Raw genomic sequence first — 20736 nt, forward strand, 5'->3', positions numbered from 1 at the left:
TTTTTGTTTTCATTTTCACTTGAGTAGTTTTTGATGGTACTTAAGTCACTTTCTTAATATATAGTATTCTTTAAAATCACATCAAACAGTTATAGACTTCCTAAATGACTCACCCCTATATATTATAGAAGGATAGCTGCTATGTTCCAGTATATACTTGTCATTAGCAGTTGAAGCTTGACTCTACTACTAGGTATTAAGAATATTGATAAGAAAATAAGTAAGAGATAGCACATGTTCTGTTCATACTTACTTAACACACTTGGCTTTAAAAGATACTATATAATTAGAAGTTAAAATTAACTAAATTATTATGTCTTTGAGCTTTAATTTTTCTACAGGTAGTGGCTCTGTGAACTATAAATATCATATAATGTAATCATTTTTCTATAGACTGTTTCAATAAAGTCTTAAAAATTACAAACCATTAGGCCCATTTCAGAACTTAGCATTTGTCATTTTTATTTCAAACTGATATACTGACCTACAGATTAGATGTAAACCGTATCACAATATCAGTGTACCAGGTTTTGTTCGAATTAGTCAACTCCTTCATAATCTAAGAGGAAATAAATTTGCAAACACAAAATGCCAAAACCGTGCAGAGTTTGACAGAGGCCACATTTCACTTAGTTCAGTAAAAGCTGCTTTATGAAAGGCTTCCTCTAGCCTTATCGCTACCACCAAAAAAATTAATCAGATTATTTTACTCATTGATTGTTTTCTTATATCTACCCTATTTTCAAAGCATTTTAATTCCTTGACTCAACCTCTTTACCAAATGAAAAGACACTAGGATTGTTCTTAATGGTTGACATTTCTCAGTCATTTATAAGACTAATCCTCCCTACGGAAACAGGTTAAGATGAAGTACAGCCTAATACTGGAGCAAAGGAAAAACTAGTATTTCCATATTATTTTTCACATTGTTTCTGGTCTTCAACTGCAGAAAATTCACTTCACTACTGGATTCCAACTCTCCCATTTGTACCTTATTGGTATTTAAGCTTTGTATCTGCCACTAACTCATTTTGTGCCTTAGGCAAACTATTTAATCATACTATGCTTCAGTTTGCTCATCTGTCAGATAGAAGTAATACCTGCCCCTAATTTATGGTATTGGAATGATAAAATGAAATTATAGGAGTGAAAGATCTTTGCAAACAGGAAAGATATATGCCTCAGTGCACCAGGGCTCTATAACTTGGTGAGCGTGAACTCCTCGCTGGCTTAGGAGAGGGTCTTTGAGCGTTGTTTTGGCAGAGAAATGCATCATCCTCCTCACTCCCAGCCCCAGTGGCCAACCTTCTGATGAGCCTCTCTAAATCTAGTGAGGGTGATCCACAGATGATCGGCAGATATGTTCAGTCGTTTCCATCGTGTCTGACTCTTTGTGACCCCATTTGGGGCTTTCTTAGCAAAGATACTAGAGTAGTTTGCCATTTCCTTCTCCAGCTCATTTTACAACTGAAGGACTAAGGCAGACAGGATTAAGTGAGTTGCTTAGGGTCACTCAGCTAGTAAGTGTCTGAGGCCAGATTTGAACTCAAAAAGATGAGTCTTCCAGATTTCAGGCCCATCACTCTATCCACTGCACCACCTAGACACTCTAGGCAGATAGTGTGTTGCCATTTCCATTCTCAAACTTGTTACAGCTTGGATTAGATCTGCCAGAACTTAACATTTCACTGGCACGGGACCATTCAGATCAAGGGTCACCCGCACACCATGATCAAGCTGCAGAATAAAACTTAAATGGAAAATTCTATGGTTAACAATGATGAGATGTTATCAAATGTTTTGTAATTTTCTCTACAAACTGTCTAAGCCAGTGCTTGATTGCCCACGTGGGTGTGGCCTTGCCAAGTAGGTTTGCAGAGGATTCCTTTCTGGGCCCTTGTATTTTTCTTACTTTCCCCACACATTTATGCATTCAGAAATGTTCGCCCCACTACCTGGTTCAAAACTAAAGGTAGGCAGGATTACATTCCCAGAACAGGAAGGAGAAAGAGGAGTTGAGAAGCAGTCTCAGCACTGCCCTTGGAATCAAAAAATTTTTACTAGCTGTATGCCCAGGACAAGTCACCTCCCCTATCTGAGCCTCAGCTTTCTCATCCAGAAAATGAGGTTAATCATACTTGTGCTATATACATCTGAGGTTTATTGTGAGAACCATGTCTTCTGTAAGCTGTAAAGTACTTCCTAAATAACTTTGAGCTTTAGTAGCTACAAGAATTTGGAGGTGATAGATTAGGCATAGAAATTGAACCAGTGAGTTCATTGATAGAGAGAACTTCCAAATAAAGGAATTCCCTCTAACCTGTTCAGGTCGGCATTTTCTCTGCAACTTGGGGGTCTTAGAGAATTGCCTAAGAATACTGAAAAGTGATCCATAGCAAGTGTGTGTCAATGACAGGACATAAACCTCGGTCTTCCTGATTTTGAAGCTGGCACACAGTCTCCAGAGAGGATCCACTCATGTCTTCCCAACCTTTATAGTCAGGCAGTTCCAACTGAAGTCCTTACTACAGCATTTTGAAAGGCATTCAGCAAATGCTGTGTTGAACCATTGAGTTTAGTTAATGGTTCCCATTTATTCAGTGCTTTAAGGTTTACATAATGCTCTAAGTCTCACAACTGCCTTGTGAAGTAGATGGTATAAGTGTTGTTTTACAGATGAGGAAACAATAATAAGAGCTATCATGTATACAGTGCCTTAAAGTTTGCACTCAAAAAAAAACTTTACCAACAAAAAGTTATTTGAACCTTACAACTCAGACTTAAGTAGAGAGTTACATAAGAATTGTAGAAACCTGCTTAAAGTAAAAGGCAGAGTTGTGCGCAGAGAGCACAATTCCAATGGGCTAACCACGTTGTTTGAATACAAAACGTACGCTTGCCAAAAAGGCTATTTTATGGAGAATTCACACAGGACAAGCGTTCACATGGTGGTCAAAAGAAGCAATACAAGGACACTCTCAAGGTCTCTTAACCTTGGAATTGATTGTGTGACATGGGAGACACTGGCACAGGACCACGCAGCATGGCGTGCCCCCACCAGAGAAGATGCTGTGTTGTATGAGCAAAGCAGAATTAAAGTAGCTCAAAAGAAATGCAAGATGTGCAGATTTAGAAAATCCACTGCAAATGTTCACATGGACTATTGGTGCCCAACCTGTGGTAGAACGTTCCAAGCTCATATTGGTCTGATTAGCCGCAGTCGGACACTTGTCCGTAGCATAGTGATGTCCGTAGCATTTTGGTCCTCTGCAAGAACGAAGGACAACAACCAATAAAAGAATTGTAGAAACCTGCTTAAAGTAAAAGACATTTAAGCACCAGTAATAACAATCATTCATATTTACGGAAATATAGGATGTTAAGGTAAATGGTACATATGTTCTTATCATCCCCATTTTACTTATGAGAAGCTAAGACTCAGACAAGTTACATGACTTGTCCAAATTCAAGTGGAAGTTTTGGGACTCAAGCCTCGGTTTCCTTAGGCCAGGTGTACTCTGTGACGCCCCACTCTGGCTGGTTGGTCATCAGGGCAGCCTGAAGTAAATGTGGTGGTTAGAATGGGTCTGTCTGCAGTGCACTGGCATTGGCTTTGTCACATTTCTCCAACTTTTTGAGGCACTGATCATTCATTATTTTTGAGATTTGAAAATTAATCCGGTCTTTTTCTATATCAGAAAACCAAATGAGTTAACAGAGAGTGTTTTATGAGGTAATACTGCTTGTAATCTTCCCCCATCCTCAACAATCTCTTGAAAACATGAACTAAGCTGATTTCATGTAGTTGACCACAACCCCTTGTAAGTACTTTCTGTTACTGTGGTCGGAATCAGTGGAGGCAGTAGGTCCACACCAGTGAAATCACTAATCTTTTGGAATAGTAAAGTATCTTTTTGGACCTTTGGGAGTTTTATTAAAGCACCAATTTAACTATTAAGAAAAAAAGGTGATAGGGTTGAAGTTGGCCCTTTCAAATGAAGAAAAGAGGAGATGGGATCATTGGATCATAGATTTACAGCTAAAAGAAACCTTAGAGCCCACAATCCAATAGAGGAATAGAAATAGAAAATTGAGAAAATGGAAGTAGCAGCTAGCTATTCCATTGGTAGAGACCTGCTTTGTTGCCTCCTTTTCTTTTAAAGTCTTTTTTTGTTCTTTCTGCAGAACCTGACTTCTCATACCTAGATGCACTGGCTCCCTACCAACCTTTGGCCATGAAATGTATCTACTGTCCTATCGATACGAGGCTCAATTTCATTCAGGTGTCAAAGCTGCTCAAGGAAGTACAGGTGATGAGATGAACTTGATGTCTACTGTGCTGTCAGAAATTCTACCTCATATGGGCCAAACTTCCTGCATGCACGGTTGGAGGTTTCTGTGTCATCTTATTTAAAGAGATATCTGTGAAGGTGTCTCAGCTACTCCTGAAAGTTAGAAAAGGAAGCTATGATGTCTGCTTTTTGAAAGAAGCTTTCATTGAAAAGAGGCATGATGGAAGAAAGTAGAGTGAACTAATACTTATTTTTACCTGTACATTATTTTAAAACTAGACCAAGCACCTCCTCTCCAACATAGACTAAAAGGAATAGTCATTCAGTTAATAAACATTTATTACATGCCTACTAAGTGAATAGGAAAAAATCACTTCCCCCTTCCCACCTTCTTTTTTCAACAAGAGAGTATCCTGATTCCAAGTGAAAAGCATTTCAATGGTTTTTGCATAGCCATGGTCATTACTGTAATTCTGTCAGTGACATGCTGTTTGAAAAAGCCTGCATAGTGTGCCCAGAATGATTGTTCTTTATCTCTCTGTTTGTCTGTCTCTCTCATGTATGTACACACACACACACACACACACACACACACACACACACGAAGTACACTAGGTCTGTGTGGAATCTGGAAATCTGGATAGCCATGATCTCGGTCAGAATATGAAAAGGAATAGCTATAGTCAACTTAAATACTAGGAAATGTAGCCAAAAGACAGTGATAGGATGTAGGACAGATTTGTGATTAAAACAGCACTGTTAAAAAGTAAATTCATGTTATTTTAAGACTTCTTTCATAATTCTTGAAGGGAATCTTCAGTAACTTATGCATTTCTTGTATAACGCTATCCTTACTACCAGGCAGATTACCAATCTAATTTCTTCTTTGTATTACTTCCTGTTTTCCCCTTCCTTTCTTTCTCTTTGAATTATTTCTTGAAATGTTTGTTGAAATGGTTCTTCTTTTCCCTTGGAGTTGTTTGTCCTGTTGTCTATCCTTAATTAACTAATAAATTCGAATAAGATTCTTCTGTTATCTTTAAAATTATATTTAAATAAATATAAAATAATTATAAACTATTTCTAAATGTAAATGATAGATAATTATATTGAAATTATCTTATTAATTAAGAGAGAATTATTTGGTAGATAATGGCACAGAAAGCTATAATCTGAATTACTGGTATTGACATGGGACCATATATTTACAGTTGGAAGGGGCCTTAGATACATCAACTCCAACCTTCCTTATTTTACAGATTAGGAAACTGAGGCTGAGATAGGTTAAGCGACTTGCCCACAATCACATAGGCCATAAATGTCTGAGGTAGAATTTGAACTTGGGTCGTCCTGATTCCCAGCACATGCTCTATCCACTCTGCTTCCTTGCTTCCTGACAATAAACAGCATTACTGGAAAATCCACTGTAAAAAAAAAGTATAATATTCTATCACTAAGGAGAATTACAACAAAAGTAGGAAACACAGTCTACCTTAGAGAGCTTAATATCTAATAGGAACAAAAAATAAGTCTCAAGAAATTTAAGTCTCAATTATCTACCTTGTTAATGATCCCTAGCAAGTGTTTACTCCCAGCTTAACTGTCTTCTTTCTCATAACCTTCAAGTTATCTCTCCTTACCACCTCACCTGTTTGTGTTCAGGAAATGTAGTCTAATTTTAATGTTAATTTTAGTAAAACGTGGGAAGAAAACTATTGCAAAAACATTCTCATTTAAACACATGCCTGAAACAACAAAAATATACTTGCATATATTTGCAGGAGGAGAGATGCTGGAGTAATTTGAGTACCTCTATGGCCATTGATTCCTGTAAGAAAATTGTTAAAAGCCTCTTCCATTCTTTTGTCTTCTTACTAAATTTTTAGTTATTTAAACCATGCTTTGTAAGTATTTAGGCTTCTGTATTATGTACTAATGTTTTAATAAGTCCAGTGTGTCACTTCTAAAGAGGAAGAGCAAGAAAAAAAGTACTTTTGGGCTGAAATTGGAGTTGGATAGGAAAGTTAAAAAAAAAGGTACCCAGAACTATGTTAGTGACAATTCCAGAGGTAAAAAGAAAGGAATTCAAGGAAGGAGGAAGCAGACTGTTCTAAAGGAGAGAAATACCATGTTCAGCTGGCTTGTGGTGAGTTAAGGGAAAGCCTAGAGCTCTAGATTGTCTGATGTGGTTAGGTATTAAAGGGGCAATTATTGGTTCCTGAATTTACTGTCTGTAGGAGATTTGTGTTTTTATTTTCCATTGCTCTGAAAGGTTATAATTCTTTAGTTTGTTTTTTTTTTTGATTAGTTTGTAAAATACTTATGTTCTAGTAAGTTAATCTTTTAAAGCATTTTTGTATTAAAGAACTGAAATTTGCCATTTGGATGCCCAAGAGATAGATCACTGCTTGTTATGTGACTCCAGCACCACCTGGTGGTGAAGAACATATCGTAAGGCTGCCTCCCGCAGAGAGGGACCCAAAGGCTGAGCTTGCAGTGTAGTCCCAGTTCAGGAGAATCATCTGACAGCTAATGCAGAGTGATAAAGAGAGGATCAGAAATGGCTTTTTTTCCTCAGGGACTTTACAGGGTCTAATTGAGGAGTCCCGGGAACAGGAGAGCAACTTAAGAAGATTTGCAAAGCGTAAATAAATGCAAGTATTACAGCACCTCAGTTTCCTGACATTAGAGAATGAGATGTAGCTTACAGGCCTTTGGAACAGCTTCGCACCCTCTTTGGTGTCTTTGTGATCTCTTACCATTTCCTTCTCTGCCAAGAAGCGCTTGCCACACTTTCCCATTGAGCTGCGTTTCTTTCTTCCTATCACTGGTGTTCTGCTCTTCATTGCCTCCATTGCCTGTGTCCTTAGTGTCTTTATCTCTTCGCAGTGAGGCTGTGGGGTCTCCCTAGAGATTGTCTACACCTACAAGGTTTGTTTCAGTGCCAGCTATTTAAGAGTGCCAGATGATAAGTGTTACTGTATCATGTAACTCAGGTTGTACATGAGTAATGATAAGGAGTGATTGGTTAGGTAGGGTTTATTTATCAAGAAAAACTTAGTAGAGGAGATTTACCAAGGGCAGGGATTCTTAACCTTGTTTGTGTCGTAGACTTCTTGGGCAGCCTAGAGAAGCCTCTGGACCCCAATGCATAAAACATAAAAGATCACAAAGAAAGCTATCTATATTGAAATAAAGATACACTTTTTTTTCCCCATCCAAGTTTGTGGATTCCCTTGAAATCTTAGCCCTGATTTAGATTCTGATTATCAGGGTATGGAATGGCAGGATGAAGGGAAATAGGTGAAGCTTTCAGGTAGGGGGGATAGCATGTTTAAAGGCTTATTTCTAAAGCAGGGAGCAAGGAAGCACATTTGCTTGGATGGAACAAAAATTCCACTTTAAAGAGTAACAAAAATTGGATTTGATATTAGAAAAAGTATAGTTGATAAAAAGCCATGAAAGTCAGGCATAGGAATTTAAATTTGATATATTCAGCAATAGAGACATGGCATAGATTGTTGAGCACGGAAATTACACATTGAAAATTAAAATTATTCTAGCTGCCAAGTGGAACTAGATTTAAGAAAGGGAGAAGAGATAGCAGGCTGTCACAGTAGTTTGTGGTGTGAGAGAAGGTGAGGGGCTCAGCTTAAAGCATTTGCTATAGATGTAAAGTGAATGGGCAACTCTAGAGACTGGTAAAGGATTCAGTAAGACTTAAGATCAGTCCATTCTCATGAACATCTATTAAGTGCCTACTATGTGCCAAGGTACTGTGCTAGATGCCAGAGGCAAAGGCAGTACAAAAACCTTCAAGGAGCCTACATTTTACTTGGGGGAGGGGTTCTGCCTGTAAGTAGATCATAGATTCTTCAATTAGAGCTGGGAGTAATATTAGAGATCATTTCATCCAACCCCCTCATTTTGCAGATGAGGAAACTGAGGCCAGAGAGGAGAAGGGACTCGCCCAAGGTCACACAGGTAGTAAGTAGCAGAGCCAGTATCCAAATCCAGGTCCTCTGACACCATGTCTGTTGTCCTCATTAGATTAGATAATGGGGGAGGTGGAGGAAGAAGAGGAGCCAAACATGCCTCCAGCAGTGCCAGCCTGAGTGCCTGGAAAAGTGGCTTGGGGGCAGGAGTGGGCTGAGTCACTGCCGACCACAGTGGAGAGAGGCAGCTTGGATTCAGAGACAGACTGCTTTCCTTTTCTGTTCCCTAACCCCGCCTCTGCTGCCTCTCCAGCCCCTCAATGTGGTTTGTCCTGAGCAATATACCCAACCTCCGCCTGCCCAGTCCCATCGGATGGACCTCATGATCGATTGCCAGCCCCCTGCGATGTCCTATCGCCGGGCCGAGGTACTTGCCCTGCCCTTTAAACGCCGCTATGAGAAGATCGAAATCATGCCTGAGGTGAGCTCCTTAACTTCTGATCACAGAAATCATAGCTTTCCTGCTCATTTGAATCTATTGAAACGAAGTGGCCAAATCCAAAGAACATTATTAAGCAAGTAGGGAGAAAGAGAGAGGGGATTTTTCAAACCATGAAGTACTAATCATTTAAATGGTGTTGTTGTTCATAGAAATACTCCATCATTGTAATTCACTGAACTAGAGCACGGCCTTGGAGAATACGCAGCCTCATCTTGCCCCCGCCAGTTAACTTCTGGAATAGCTATGATTTTGTTGACAGTATTTTTTTTGCTGTTTTATGAAAATAACATTGTGTAGAGGTTCTGAAATAAATTATAAAGGTGATGGCAAAATATGATGGAAGTAGATGTAATATAGATATGCATATTCTTTATGTTTGTTATTATTAATAATATCTTACTTTTGTGTTGCGTTTAAGATTTTGTTCTTTCATGTTTGATGTTTCATCCTCCAGTGTAACCCAATGTGACATGCAGGGCAGAGATTTACAGGCCTGCCCATAGCCATACCTCTGATAAAGTAGTAGAATGAAGACCTGAACCCAACTCTTGCCTTCAGCCAGCCCCAGTATGCTTTCCAATTCAATTTCATTCAGTTCAACAAATATTAAGTGCCAATTTTGTACAAGGTATTGGATATACAGAGACAAAAAAAAGGGAAAAAGGAATTTACAGTCTACTAGGGGATACAGCATGTACAGAGATACACAAATACAAGATAATTTGAGAAGGGAGGGAATACTTATCATTAGGAAAATCAGAAAAAGCTTCATTGGCCTAAGATGAAGTACCTGAGTCAAGCCTTAAAGGATGCTAAGGTTCTTTGAGGCAGAGGTGAAGAGGAAATTCATTCCAGGCTTGGGACACATCTTGTCCAAAGGCAAATGACAGGTGTAGCAGACAGAATGTGTAGTTCAGGGAACACAGCTGATGGGAAAGTTTGGCTGGATTATCGGACACAGGAAGAAGAATTATATGAAATAACTCTGTTTCCACTGCAAGACTGCCTATAGTTTATTTTAGCCTAACCTATAGTCTTTGACTCCTAAGTGCCCTAATGTCTCCCGTATGTATGAAACTTTAGGACCTTCTGTCTAATGTGAAGAAATAGTAGTAATTTCATATTACAGAGTAACATATTAAGTTCTCTGGAGGTCATGACATGCTGTGGTAAGAAAAAAAAGAGAATCCAGGTGAGTTGTTTTCTAGCTTTGCTGGGCAAAAGCCTTCCAGAAAGCCAGCTCTGTCTGTCTCTTGTATATTCTACAGCATGGAGTGAGATGGGGCAGAATAGCTTATTGTAAGAAAAAAAAGTGCCTAGTCCCCTCTCCTGTTTTTTTATTAAATCTGTAGCTTCATCAATATAGGGAGGTCCTTGTGAAGAACAGTACCTTCTGTACCACTTTAGAGGCTTAGCAGACTACTTGGGGCACTGAAAGGTAAAGTAACTAACTCAGGATCCCATAGGCGGTGTGTATCTGATGTAGGCCAGCTCTTTTTCCACCAGGCCTTCCTTTTCTTAGAAATTTACATGGAGTATGAGGCTCAGATTTGGGAATTCAGACCTGAGGATTAAGGTTTAAAGATGCCGAATGTTATTCCTCTCATAAGTCAAGATGATGTTGTAGGACCAGATAGCTCACTGGCCATGGGGGAGCTAGTAACATGAAATTGAGACACATAAATTTGGAAAATGAAGTCAGTAAGTAAGTAATATACAAAGTAAGCCCTTCTTAATGATTTAGTATTACTAAAACAACAACAGAGAAACATGAACTTGTCATGGAAAACATCATTGTTTATTTTTTAAACTTATCACTGAGTGTTATAATACCAGCAGCACTGATCCAAAAGGCAAGACTACTTTTTGCCGGCTAGTGCAGGAATCAGGATTACTGACGTGGTCTTTTTGGCACCCATTGATGAAGAGTCAGTGTGTACCTTGTTGCTGATATGACTTCATGGAACTCATCTACCATGGGGCTGTGCAAATGTGCTACTTCTCTTTTGGATCTGTTTTTCAACCTTGCACCTCCTGCTCTCAAGGGTTTTGTTCTCCCAGCCTGAAGGCTGAAAAAGAACACCAAGAATTCTGTCTAGCTAGTATTACACTAAATTAAAGTACTGCAATAAAACTGCTACCATACAGATGGTATGTCTCCCATCCTCCATGGGCATAGATTTCTGGGACCTCTGAACAATCTTTTCCAGTATCTTCCAAAAGCCTAAATCCTCCTACTCTGGTTTCATCTTGTTCTCCCTCCTTTCTTTGGTGAAAATAAGAAAGGTCTAGTCACTCTGATCCGTGTAGCTCTTCATATATGAGACCACCCCCACCTTTCATCATTGAAGCTTAAGAGGGGTCCTTAGTGTCCTGATCACTGAAACACCCTTCCTGGAAACTGAGTGCTAAATCGTCCATCCTGGATGCTCCTAATTTATTAGGAACTTCGCCTATCCCTCTGTCTTTGGCCTCAGAAGTACTGCCAAAGTAGCTTACTTCTCCAAATACTTTGAAAGATTTGTGATTTTGTGAGTACTCCTTCCACTACTGTAGATTACAGCCCCGCCACGTCTTAGTAGAGGTTTTCATAAGTTGCTGTGGCCCCCACGTCCAGTGGCCTTTCATGGCGAAAGGCAATCCCACGTATACCTGTGGAACACAAGCTCAGGCCTGTACTACCAAGCTGGAAGGGCTTTGAGCCAAAGGATTTTTAAAACATTTAAGTTTAGTTGTGGCCCCATATCTTCTTGGCCTGTCTTTTGAATGCATTTGGATGAATTTCTCAATTAGAATAAATAGTCTTTCCCAAAGGGAATTTGGTCAGTTCCAGGAAATACCATATGGTGCATCTGTGGGTGAGTTTCAGCATCACCTTCCTGTTTTGCTGGCTCAGTGAGTAAACCTATTTGCTTCCATTAAGTACATTTATTTGCCTATCTTCCCACCTCTCTGACATATGCTGGGGCTGGATGATGCCCTCATGCTAATCTTGGCAATCCTGCCCCTCTCTGCATCATTTCTGCTCACCAGATTATTCATTACTGCTATTGTCTCTTGGCACCACAGGGCAAGAGACCAGAATGTTTTTTCTCCTTTCAGAGTACAGTGTATGTTGTTGCCGCTTGAAAGTACTCATCTGATTGCTTTGGGAAGCACCTGTCTGAAAGCCTACAGCAGCTTTTGTTTTGTTTTGCTACTAAGGCAAAATAATGGTCTTATTACTCAAAGGGAAACAATTCTTTCCACAGCTTCCTTGTATGATAACCACCACCTCTGCCCCCCAAAAAGTTCCTTTCTGTTCTTAATCTTATGAATCCCAGGAGTTTTGTTGGCACCTATAAAAATTCTGACATTTTCGTTGTTTTTATTTGGTACTCAGCCCATATGGGACCTAACATATGAGGAAATCCTGTTCAAGTAGATGGTTAAAGAAAGGCCTTTCATTCCACACCTTTGCTAGGATAAAAGCTATAGTATATTTGTTTATGGCATCTTTCTAGCCTTCCATTCCAGAAGAGGTGTCAAATCCTAAGCCTAATCTGTTCAGATGTTCTGAAGAGTCCTGGTTTTGACGATCCCTATTGGAAATCAAGGATAGCCTCATAAGAATGAGCAGGAAAGGGATCTTACCTGCTCAATTCCTAATGGCTCTATCCCTGACCAGATCTATTCCCACATTATATATACCCATTGTCTCTTCTTCACCACACCCTGCTAATATACTTTCAGTCCCGAGGGCTATCCCATATTTCCTTCTACACTCTTGGGACCCCAGGGCATTGCCATCTGTGCTATGTACCCCTGGACTTTGCTGTCTATCATGGTACCATACCCTAAGGGCTCCTAGTCCAGTAGTGTCAAACTCAGATAAAAATAGGGGTCACTAAATGTCCCTGTGGGATACATATTAAAACCATGTTAGTATATATCTGTGTTTTATTGTACTTTTATTTATTTTTTAAAAATATTTCCCAATTACATTTTAATCTGGTTTGGGCTCAAAGCCATGTGTTTGCCACTTCTGTTCTGATCAGTCTTAATACTACAGTGGCAGGAACTGGGAAAGGCCTCCTATAAGATGAGATTAGATCTGAATCTTGAAGGAAGCCAGGGAAGTCAGGAGGCATTCCAAGCATGAGAGACAGCAGTCAGGAGATGGAGTATTAGGTGGACAGCAGCCAGGAGGTCAGTGTCACTGAATAGAAGGGTACAAGTAGAAGAGGCAGGCACAAGAAGGCTGGAAAGGTGGGAGGAGGAGGCCAGGTTGTGAAGGACTTTAAAACCAAACAGAGGATTTTATATTTGATCCTAGAGCTAAGAAGAAGCTACTGGAGTTCCCTGCGCAAGGGGGAATCAGGCCTGGGCTTTAGGAACATCACTTTGTTCCCTCTGTGAAGGATAGATGGGAGGGTAGAGAGACTTGAGACAAGGAGACCAAACAGCAAGTTGTACAGATAGTGTAGGTGTGAGGGGACGAGGGCCTTCAGCCGAGTGGGGCCTGCACGAGTGGAGAGAAGGGAAATGTGTACAAGTGAGGATGCGAAGGTGTGGGCTGAGTGCAAGGGAGGAAGCAAGGATGACGCTGAAATTGCATGCCTGGGTGTCCAGAAGGATGATGATGCCCTCAGCATTAATAAGGAGTTTGGAAGAGGGGAGGGTTTTAGAGAGAAGATAATGAACTTTGTTTTAGATATATTGAGTTTGAGATGTCTACCACGTATCTACTTAGAATAGTAAATGCTGAGCACAGCGCTTGGGACATATAAGCACTTAATAAATGTTCTTCCGTTCATTCATTCTTTAGCTAAAGGGGTTCCACCAACATGATACAAATTAAAAAAGAGAAAATGCATCGGACATGTAGTTCAAAAAGTGACAATGTAGATGAAGAGTAAGAGACTAAGATTAAAAGGGGAGTAAAGTGTTTACCTTTTCTAAATAGTATTTCACACACATTACACATAAGTCATCTCATTCAGCATGCATTTGTTGGGCATGATGCTAGCTGGGGATACAAAAACAAAACTGAAAAACAGCCCCTGCCCTGAAGGAACTTTCATTCTACCAGCAAATAGAACATGCAAGGAATGTTAAGATCACATGAGAGCCAGAGGAATCAGGAAGGGCTTTACAGAGCAGGTGAAACGTCTGGTATGATTTTAAGAGATCAAAGCATGGGGGAAGTAGATACATGCACGGGGACAGCCTGTGTAGTGGCACACAGGCAAGAGGCAGAATGCCAGATTTGAAGAACTTGGGTGGAAACACAACACGTAGGAAGAGCAATGATGTAGAATAAAGCACAGGCTGGAAAGTCGAGTGAAAGCCAGGTTGCAGAGGGCTTTAATGGGCAAGTTGAAGAGCTTGCATTTGATCCCAGAGAGAAACAGGAACCACTGAAAAATCACAGAATTTTTGAGTTAGAAGAACTATCAACGACTATCCAACCCAACCCATACCCAAAAAGAAACCTCACTGCAACATACTGACAAGTGATCATGCATCCTCTGCTGTAAAGACCTCTGAGGGGGGTGAACCATCTCCCTGCCAAGACAGCCTTTTCCATTTTCATACTCTAATTGTTTTTGCTGACGTCAAACCTAAGCTTAACTCCTTGCAATTCCCCTCCCCCTTACTCCTGGTTCTGCCCCCGGGGCCAAATAGAAGTAGCTAAATCCCCTGGCCAAGTGACACCCTTCATCTATGAAGTAAGGCCATCAGATTCCCCACAAGTCTAGTTTTCTGCAAAGTCCTCAAACCCCCATCATGTTTGTGAGAAGCCAGGTATCCGTGTAAAAGGAAACTTGATGCAATTTAGACAGCTGTCGCTCCATTCCCCATCTTCTCTCCCTGCACCTCTCAAAACATCATCATTCCTCTACTTCTACATTTTTCCCACTTAGCATGAGTGGAGGCCCAGAAACAGAAATGAGCACACTAAATGTCATGGGAGATGAAATAGGTAAGAGACAATGAAGAGAATGGTTAAACTCAAGCCAATAAAAGGGTAGAATCATTCCTTAGGGAGGGGAGGGAGAAAAATTTTCCTCTCAAAAATTTTACCAAAATGAATGTTGAAAATTTTCTTTACATGTAATGAGAAAAAAATTAAATACTGTTGAAGGAGCGGGGGGAAAGGGTAGAATCAACTTAGAGAGGGCCTTAAATGGCAGAGTAAGTAAGCTATACTTGAACAATGTAGAAACAAGGTGAATTTTTTATTAGTTTAAAGAAAGCAGTGTTTTAAGAAGACTCATGTGGTGATGGTGTGCATGATGAATTTAAAGGAGGCAGAGAGAGTAGTTCATATTTCTTTACCAAAGCCCAGATTTGAGATGATGGTGGTGATGATAATAGTGATGGTGGTGATGATTGACATTAATAAAGTGCTTTAAGGTTCCCTGCATGATCTCATTTGAACTTAGCAACAGCCTTGTTAGTTGAGTGCCACAGGTGATATCCTCACTTTTACAAAAGAGCAAACTAAGGCTCAAAGGGATTGAGTGATTTGCCACGATTACATAGCCAGGGAATATGGAAGAGGGGATTCAGACCCAAGTCTCCTAACTCCCAAATCCCAACTGCTGTGGCATTATCTATTAGTGTTATTATTAATAATAATGATAGCATTATATAGTACTTTGCAAATATTATCTCATTTGATTCTCTCAAAAACTCTGAAGTGGTGTTTTTCTTAATACCCATTTTTTATAATAAGGAAACTGAGGCAGAGGTAAAATGATTTGCCCAGGGTCACACAACTAACAAATATCTGAGGTCAAATTTGAACTCAGATCTTCCTGATTCCAGGTTTAGCCCTCCATCCAGTATTCCACCTAGGTGCCATTTCCTTTGCTTCCATATTTGTTGATTTACTGATGGAAAAATTGAATCTGAGACTCTTGGAAGAAAGAATTTATTACCGATAAATATTCTAAAAAGCCCAGAGCAGAGTGGGTCAGTGAACTCGGATCTCTGCCGACAATGAAGTTGGGCTCTCCAATTGCACATTAAATTAAAGAGCAGAGGATGGAACTTAAGTAACTAAAACTTAGACCACAAGGAAATGCTGCTAGGGTACATTCAGGTCACTAGCTATAAAGTATGCTGGATCACGAAAACTGCCTCACCATGGAGTCCTTTCTGAAAAGCACCAGCTTAGGAAATGTTGTTGGAAGAGTCAGACTAAAGCAAGATGTTCTCTTCTCATTCTGTCCTCAGTTATCTCCCTTTTTCTCCTTCCCCCTTCTCTTCCTCCTCTAAGCCTTGTCATTATTAACAAATTTGCTAAGAACTTTTATGCTAATTTTTTGCTAAGAATCTTTTACCTTTCATCTCATAGAGTTGTTGTGAGGATAAAATACAATATTTATTAAGCCCTTTGCAAACCTTAAAGTACTATATAAATGCCAGATGTTACAATTATTTTTTAGTCCTTTAGGGAACTGAATGATGTTGAAGTACTTGGAAGGTTCCATTGGGGGAAAAACCCCTCAGTATTCCTGAGGGTACCCTTCACATTCATGGTAGCAAAATGAGCGTGATCAGAGCAAAAAACTATGTCCTGCCCTTAGATAGCTGGTGGCCCCCAAGCGGGCCAGTCAACAGGGGTGCTAGAGGTTGAATGGAAAGATTGTACTGGGGAATCTGTGGGCCTTAATGTACACAGGCTTTGCCCAGAAGGCCAAGTTTTAAATCCCATGTTACATTTTAGTTTCTGATCTGAATAGGGTGTTCCCACATTTCAGAGCGATTCCTGGCTGAAAACTACCCTATGCTTTTAGCTTGCAGATTCATTGGTGCCCCTGGAGATTAAGCCTGGCATTTCCTTAGCAACTGTTTCCGCCGTGCTGCATACTAAAGATAACAAGCATGTTCTTCAGGTACAGTATGGAGGCCTGGCCTCAGCTGCGTCGCACCGACCCCTTGCTCCACACTGGTTGAGCTGGGGCTAGAGATGATAAAGAATCCCTCTGTTCAGTATACTCATGACCTCTCCACTCCCCTCACCTTTAACTAGCACAATAGTCTACCAAGCTTAAAATGAAAAAAGCTCCCAGAGCAGTGGTATTTCCCTAACTAGCATAATTGTGGTCCTGAGCCACTTGATAAATTATATCTGAAACAAAGAGTGAGCTGCATATAAATTTCTTCCCACTTATATCTTTGGCTATGTGCCTGTACACGATAAAAGGGGAAGGAAATTATTCATAGAGAAGACTGCAAATTATTTAAGTGTCTGTTCACAGCACAATAAAGAACTCAAAACTTTCTCAAACTTCATTAAACCAGCCAACAAACCAATAAGCACTGTTTTAGGCATAAAGGAAAATATTTCACAGATCTGTAATTTCATCCATGTGGGTATTTCCTTCACCAGTGCATGTCAGAACTCCTGCAAACAGAGAGGTCTTAGATATCTCTTATAAAGTTGTTGTGGCAAAAAAAATAAAATACGAGCTTCCCTCTGACCAAGCTGATGAGAAGCCTCAGTCAGAGATATCACAAAACAATTGAAACTTTTACAGGATAGCAGGGGAGATAAGACTTGGACAAATGAAACAATCGCAATCTTTTAGGAAAGAGAAATGGTAGTAAGTCTGAGGCAAATAAGCTGATGTGTTCTCTCTTTCTCTTTGTTATGGCTATTTGACACCCTAAACCTAAAATTTTACTCAAATTAGCGCTTCAGTCTGTATACCCCAAGATGTTTCAGAGAGGGAATGATTAAAGGTCAAGGCAGGAACACTGGGCTCACAGTACACTAGAGAAGACCCTCCCTTCTACAGTTGGCTTATTCTGGTGTGACTCCAAGGCGCATGGCTCGTGTTGTCAGCCAGCTTTGGGAGTTTGGGGCCAGTTCTATATCATTATTATTACTGCTGCTGCTGTTGCTACTACTACTAGCATTTAGTAGCACTTTGAGGTTTGTAATATATTTTATCTCAACTAATCCTCACAATAACCCTATGAGGAATATGCTTTTATCATCCCCATTTTACAGATAAGGAAGCAGAGACTGTAAGGTTAATGGACTTGCCCAGAGCCTAGCAGCTATAGGTTGTAGAGGCCAGTTGCTTTTCCTGGTCAGGTTAAGACCAGGGTGCCTTGCCAAATGTAAATGCATTAGCCTGTACTGTCAACATGGGAAGCTGTTATTATGCTCCTGGGAACTGAATTATTTTGATGCTCTAGGCTCCTCCTAGGCCCAGCCAGCCCCAAGCCAGCAAGAAGAGAAAGCGAGTGAGTGATGACATCCCAGATTGTAAACTTCTGAAGCCCCTCCTAAGTGGCTCCATCCCTGTGGACCAATTTGTTCAGACTTTGGAGAAGGTAAGAATCCAGCTCACATTTACCTAGAATAAAATAAGGACCATTGCTGCTCTTTTTTGTGTTCTCTTTCTTCATTGTTTTCAGAACTTTATATTGGCAACTTTCAATCTATCTACATTCTTTTCCAGTGATTGTTCATTAATTTCTACTTGGGACCCTGATTTTCAAATGTTCTCTAGTCCCATCTACAGCCTCTAGCTCTTTAAAACTAGTAACTTATAGGAACAGTGAGGGAAGGTGAGAGAGGAAGGAAAGGAGAAGTTGAGAGAATATACATGAATGCATTTATCATGGACTTATCATGTACCTTGCACTTGGGGAGACAACATACATAGGGTAGTGGTGGTGAAAGGAGGACATTTTAGTCTGGAAAGTTACAGGGTTGGTGAACAAAGCCACAGGGGAATAGATTGACACACCCTTTCCAGGAATAATGACAGAATTGATGTGATCATGGTTTCAGAGCCGGAGAGCATGGTGAGTAAGGATATGCCCATATTGACAAGGCAGCCATCCAGAAGATGGCTAGGGAATAGTAGAAAGTGAAGTATGACTGGAGCCTGCTCCAGGCTCATGTGGAGGTGCTCACCCGGAGCGGGTGAAGCACTCATCCATGAGACCAACAGGACCCAGGACAGACATTCCAGAGATCCTTGCCCTTATCACTGTAAGGAACCCAGAAGGCTGAAGTGATTTGTCCAGGGGCACATAAGTTGTAAGCGGCAGAACCAATATTCACACCCAGGCCCTTTGACTTGACATCCAGCTCTTTACATTGTATTAGCATGGATTAGTCATTGAATCCTGTCAAGCAAATGTGTTTTCTTTCTATTTTCTTCCATTTATCATCACAAGAGTTATATATTATTATCTATAGGTTTCTAATGAAACCCACAGGTGAGAAAACTCATACAGAGCAGTAGAGAATACTGGGAGCCATTGTGGTCTCCTCCGGACCTTCCCTTTAAGACAGACTCTCTGAATCCAGGGTCATTACCTCGCACATGCAGGGAGCAGCAGTGCTTTCCTGAAGTCCAGTGGAGTCCCAGACCCTTGAAATGGGTCTTCAGGGGGAACTGGCACACACCTGTAGCTAGAGGGACAACAAGAGCGGTTGGGCTGGAGTCCCAGACCCCATGACTCCAGACACAGACACCTGCTTTGTTCACTCTGTTCACTTTGAACAAAGCGGAAGCTTTGTGGAGTCGGAAGCTTTCCTCCGTTGGGCCAGGCCTTTGGCAGGTTTTTCATGGAATTTCACCACTTTTTGAAACCTGTTTCAAATTGGCTTGATTCTAAGTAGTGAGAGGAAAGGACAGTTTTGTGAAAAATAATGGATTTGGGAGGTAAGAGACTTGGGTTCAAATCCTGGCTCTGGCATTTTAGCATGTTTTCTTTGGAGTCAGAGTTCTTGGGTTCAAATCCTGACTCTGGCATTTCCTGCCTCTCTGGCCGTAGACAAGGCTTCGGTCTCATCTGTAAAAAACAGGGAGCTGGACTAGATGTCTCTGATATCCCCATCCCTCACTTCTGTAAAATGTAATGAGACTTGCGCTGGCACTCAGAACCGTTCTGAAGCAAGCAAACCTTAAAGCATCATCTAGATGAACTATTTTTTCCAGGTAGTGAGATGAGCTCACTTACTAGATTAAAAATTTGCATTAAGAAATACTAGAAATGCCACTTTTTAAATCTTTCTCCTCATAATAAACAAAGTGGAAATAGCACCATTTTTATGACATTCAGTGGCTAACTATTTTCCCAGTCCAGAAAACCCACCAGTCTCTTGTCTTCTTTGATCCTTGGCAGCATGGCTTCAGTGATGTGAAAGTGGAGGACACAGCTAAAGGACACATCGTCCTCCTCCAGGAGGCCGAGACCCTTATCCAGATTGAAGAAGATTCAACCCATATCATCTGTGACAACGATGAGATGCTCAGGGTTCGACTTCGGGACCTCGTGCTCAAATTCCTACAGAAATTCTAAATTAAGAGGGTTGCACTAGATTACCTCTAAGGTCACTCCCAGCTCTAGGATTATGTGAAAACTCAGATCTTTTCTGCCTTGGTGAGTCAACAGCATGGCTTCCAACATGGGGAGAGTTTAGAAAAGCAAGCGGTGGCCAGGCACAGGGAATCCCTGATCCCATACCACTTTGTTGTTTATGCCACATGGCTCAGAAATCACTGCAGAGTCTGCGTGCCGTCTTTCTCTATGGTTTTTAAGATGGTCCTCTTTTATTCTCAGATCTGGACTTGGCTTGAGTACTAAGGAAAATGGATGTTCTTGAGAGAAATAGTCTGGGTTTAATGCATAGAAATAGATCTCGCTGGATTTCTACCACTGCCTCAGGGAGATACCTTTGGTTAAATTCTAGACTTTTCTTTCGACTTTGAGTCTCCAAGTAATCCAAGCATAAGGCAACAGGTTGTTCATTGGTTGTGGTGACCAGTGGCAAAGGCAGTTCTTAAAGACTTTGCTGGTTTAGTGGAAAGGTAAGGTGTCTAGACTGACTTTTGTTTATTTTCGAGGTTTTGCTTGGCTGGGAAAGGGGAACTAGTCTGTTTGGCTTGGTTTGTTTGCTTCCTTTATTGCCTTCCCCAGAGAACTGTAAATCAAAAGATGGTTTTTCAAGGAAAGAGCAAAATAAACCACATCAATCTTTATCTTA

The 20736-nt window shown here is 40.6% G+C and overlaps 1 protein-coding gene across 1 annotated transcript in view; it reads left to right on the plus strand.

Moving 5' to 3' along the window:
• Positions 1-20736, plus strand: part of INTS9 (integrator complex subunit 9) — a 122561-nt gene extending 101825 nt beyond the window's left edge. Inside the window, exons 13-17 of the mRNA XM_027853954.1 lie at positions 4186-4310; positions 8541-8708; positions 16517-16615; positions 17928-18065; positions 19875-20736. Of these exons, the coding sequence (XP_027709755.1) occupies positions 4186-4310; positions 8541-8708; positions 16517-16615; positions 17928-18065; positions 19875-20051 (707 nt within the window). The 3' untranslated portion in view covers positions 20052-20736. The remainder of the gene's footprint in view (positions 1-4185; positions 4311-8540; positions 8709-16516; positions 16616-17927; positions 18066-19874) is intronic.

Source organism: Vombatus ursinus, unplaced genomic scaffold (assembly GCF_900497805.2).
Source record: "Vombatus ursinus unplaced genomic scaffold, bare-nosed wombat genome assembly UNPS02010219.1, whole genome shotgun sequence".
In the NCBI taxonomy this organism is placed as follows: Eukaryota; Metazoa; Chordata; class Mammalia; order Diprotodontia; family Vombatidae; genus Vombatus; species Vombatus ursinus.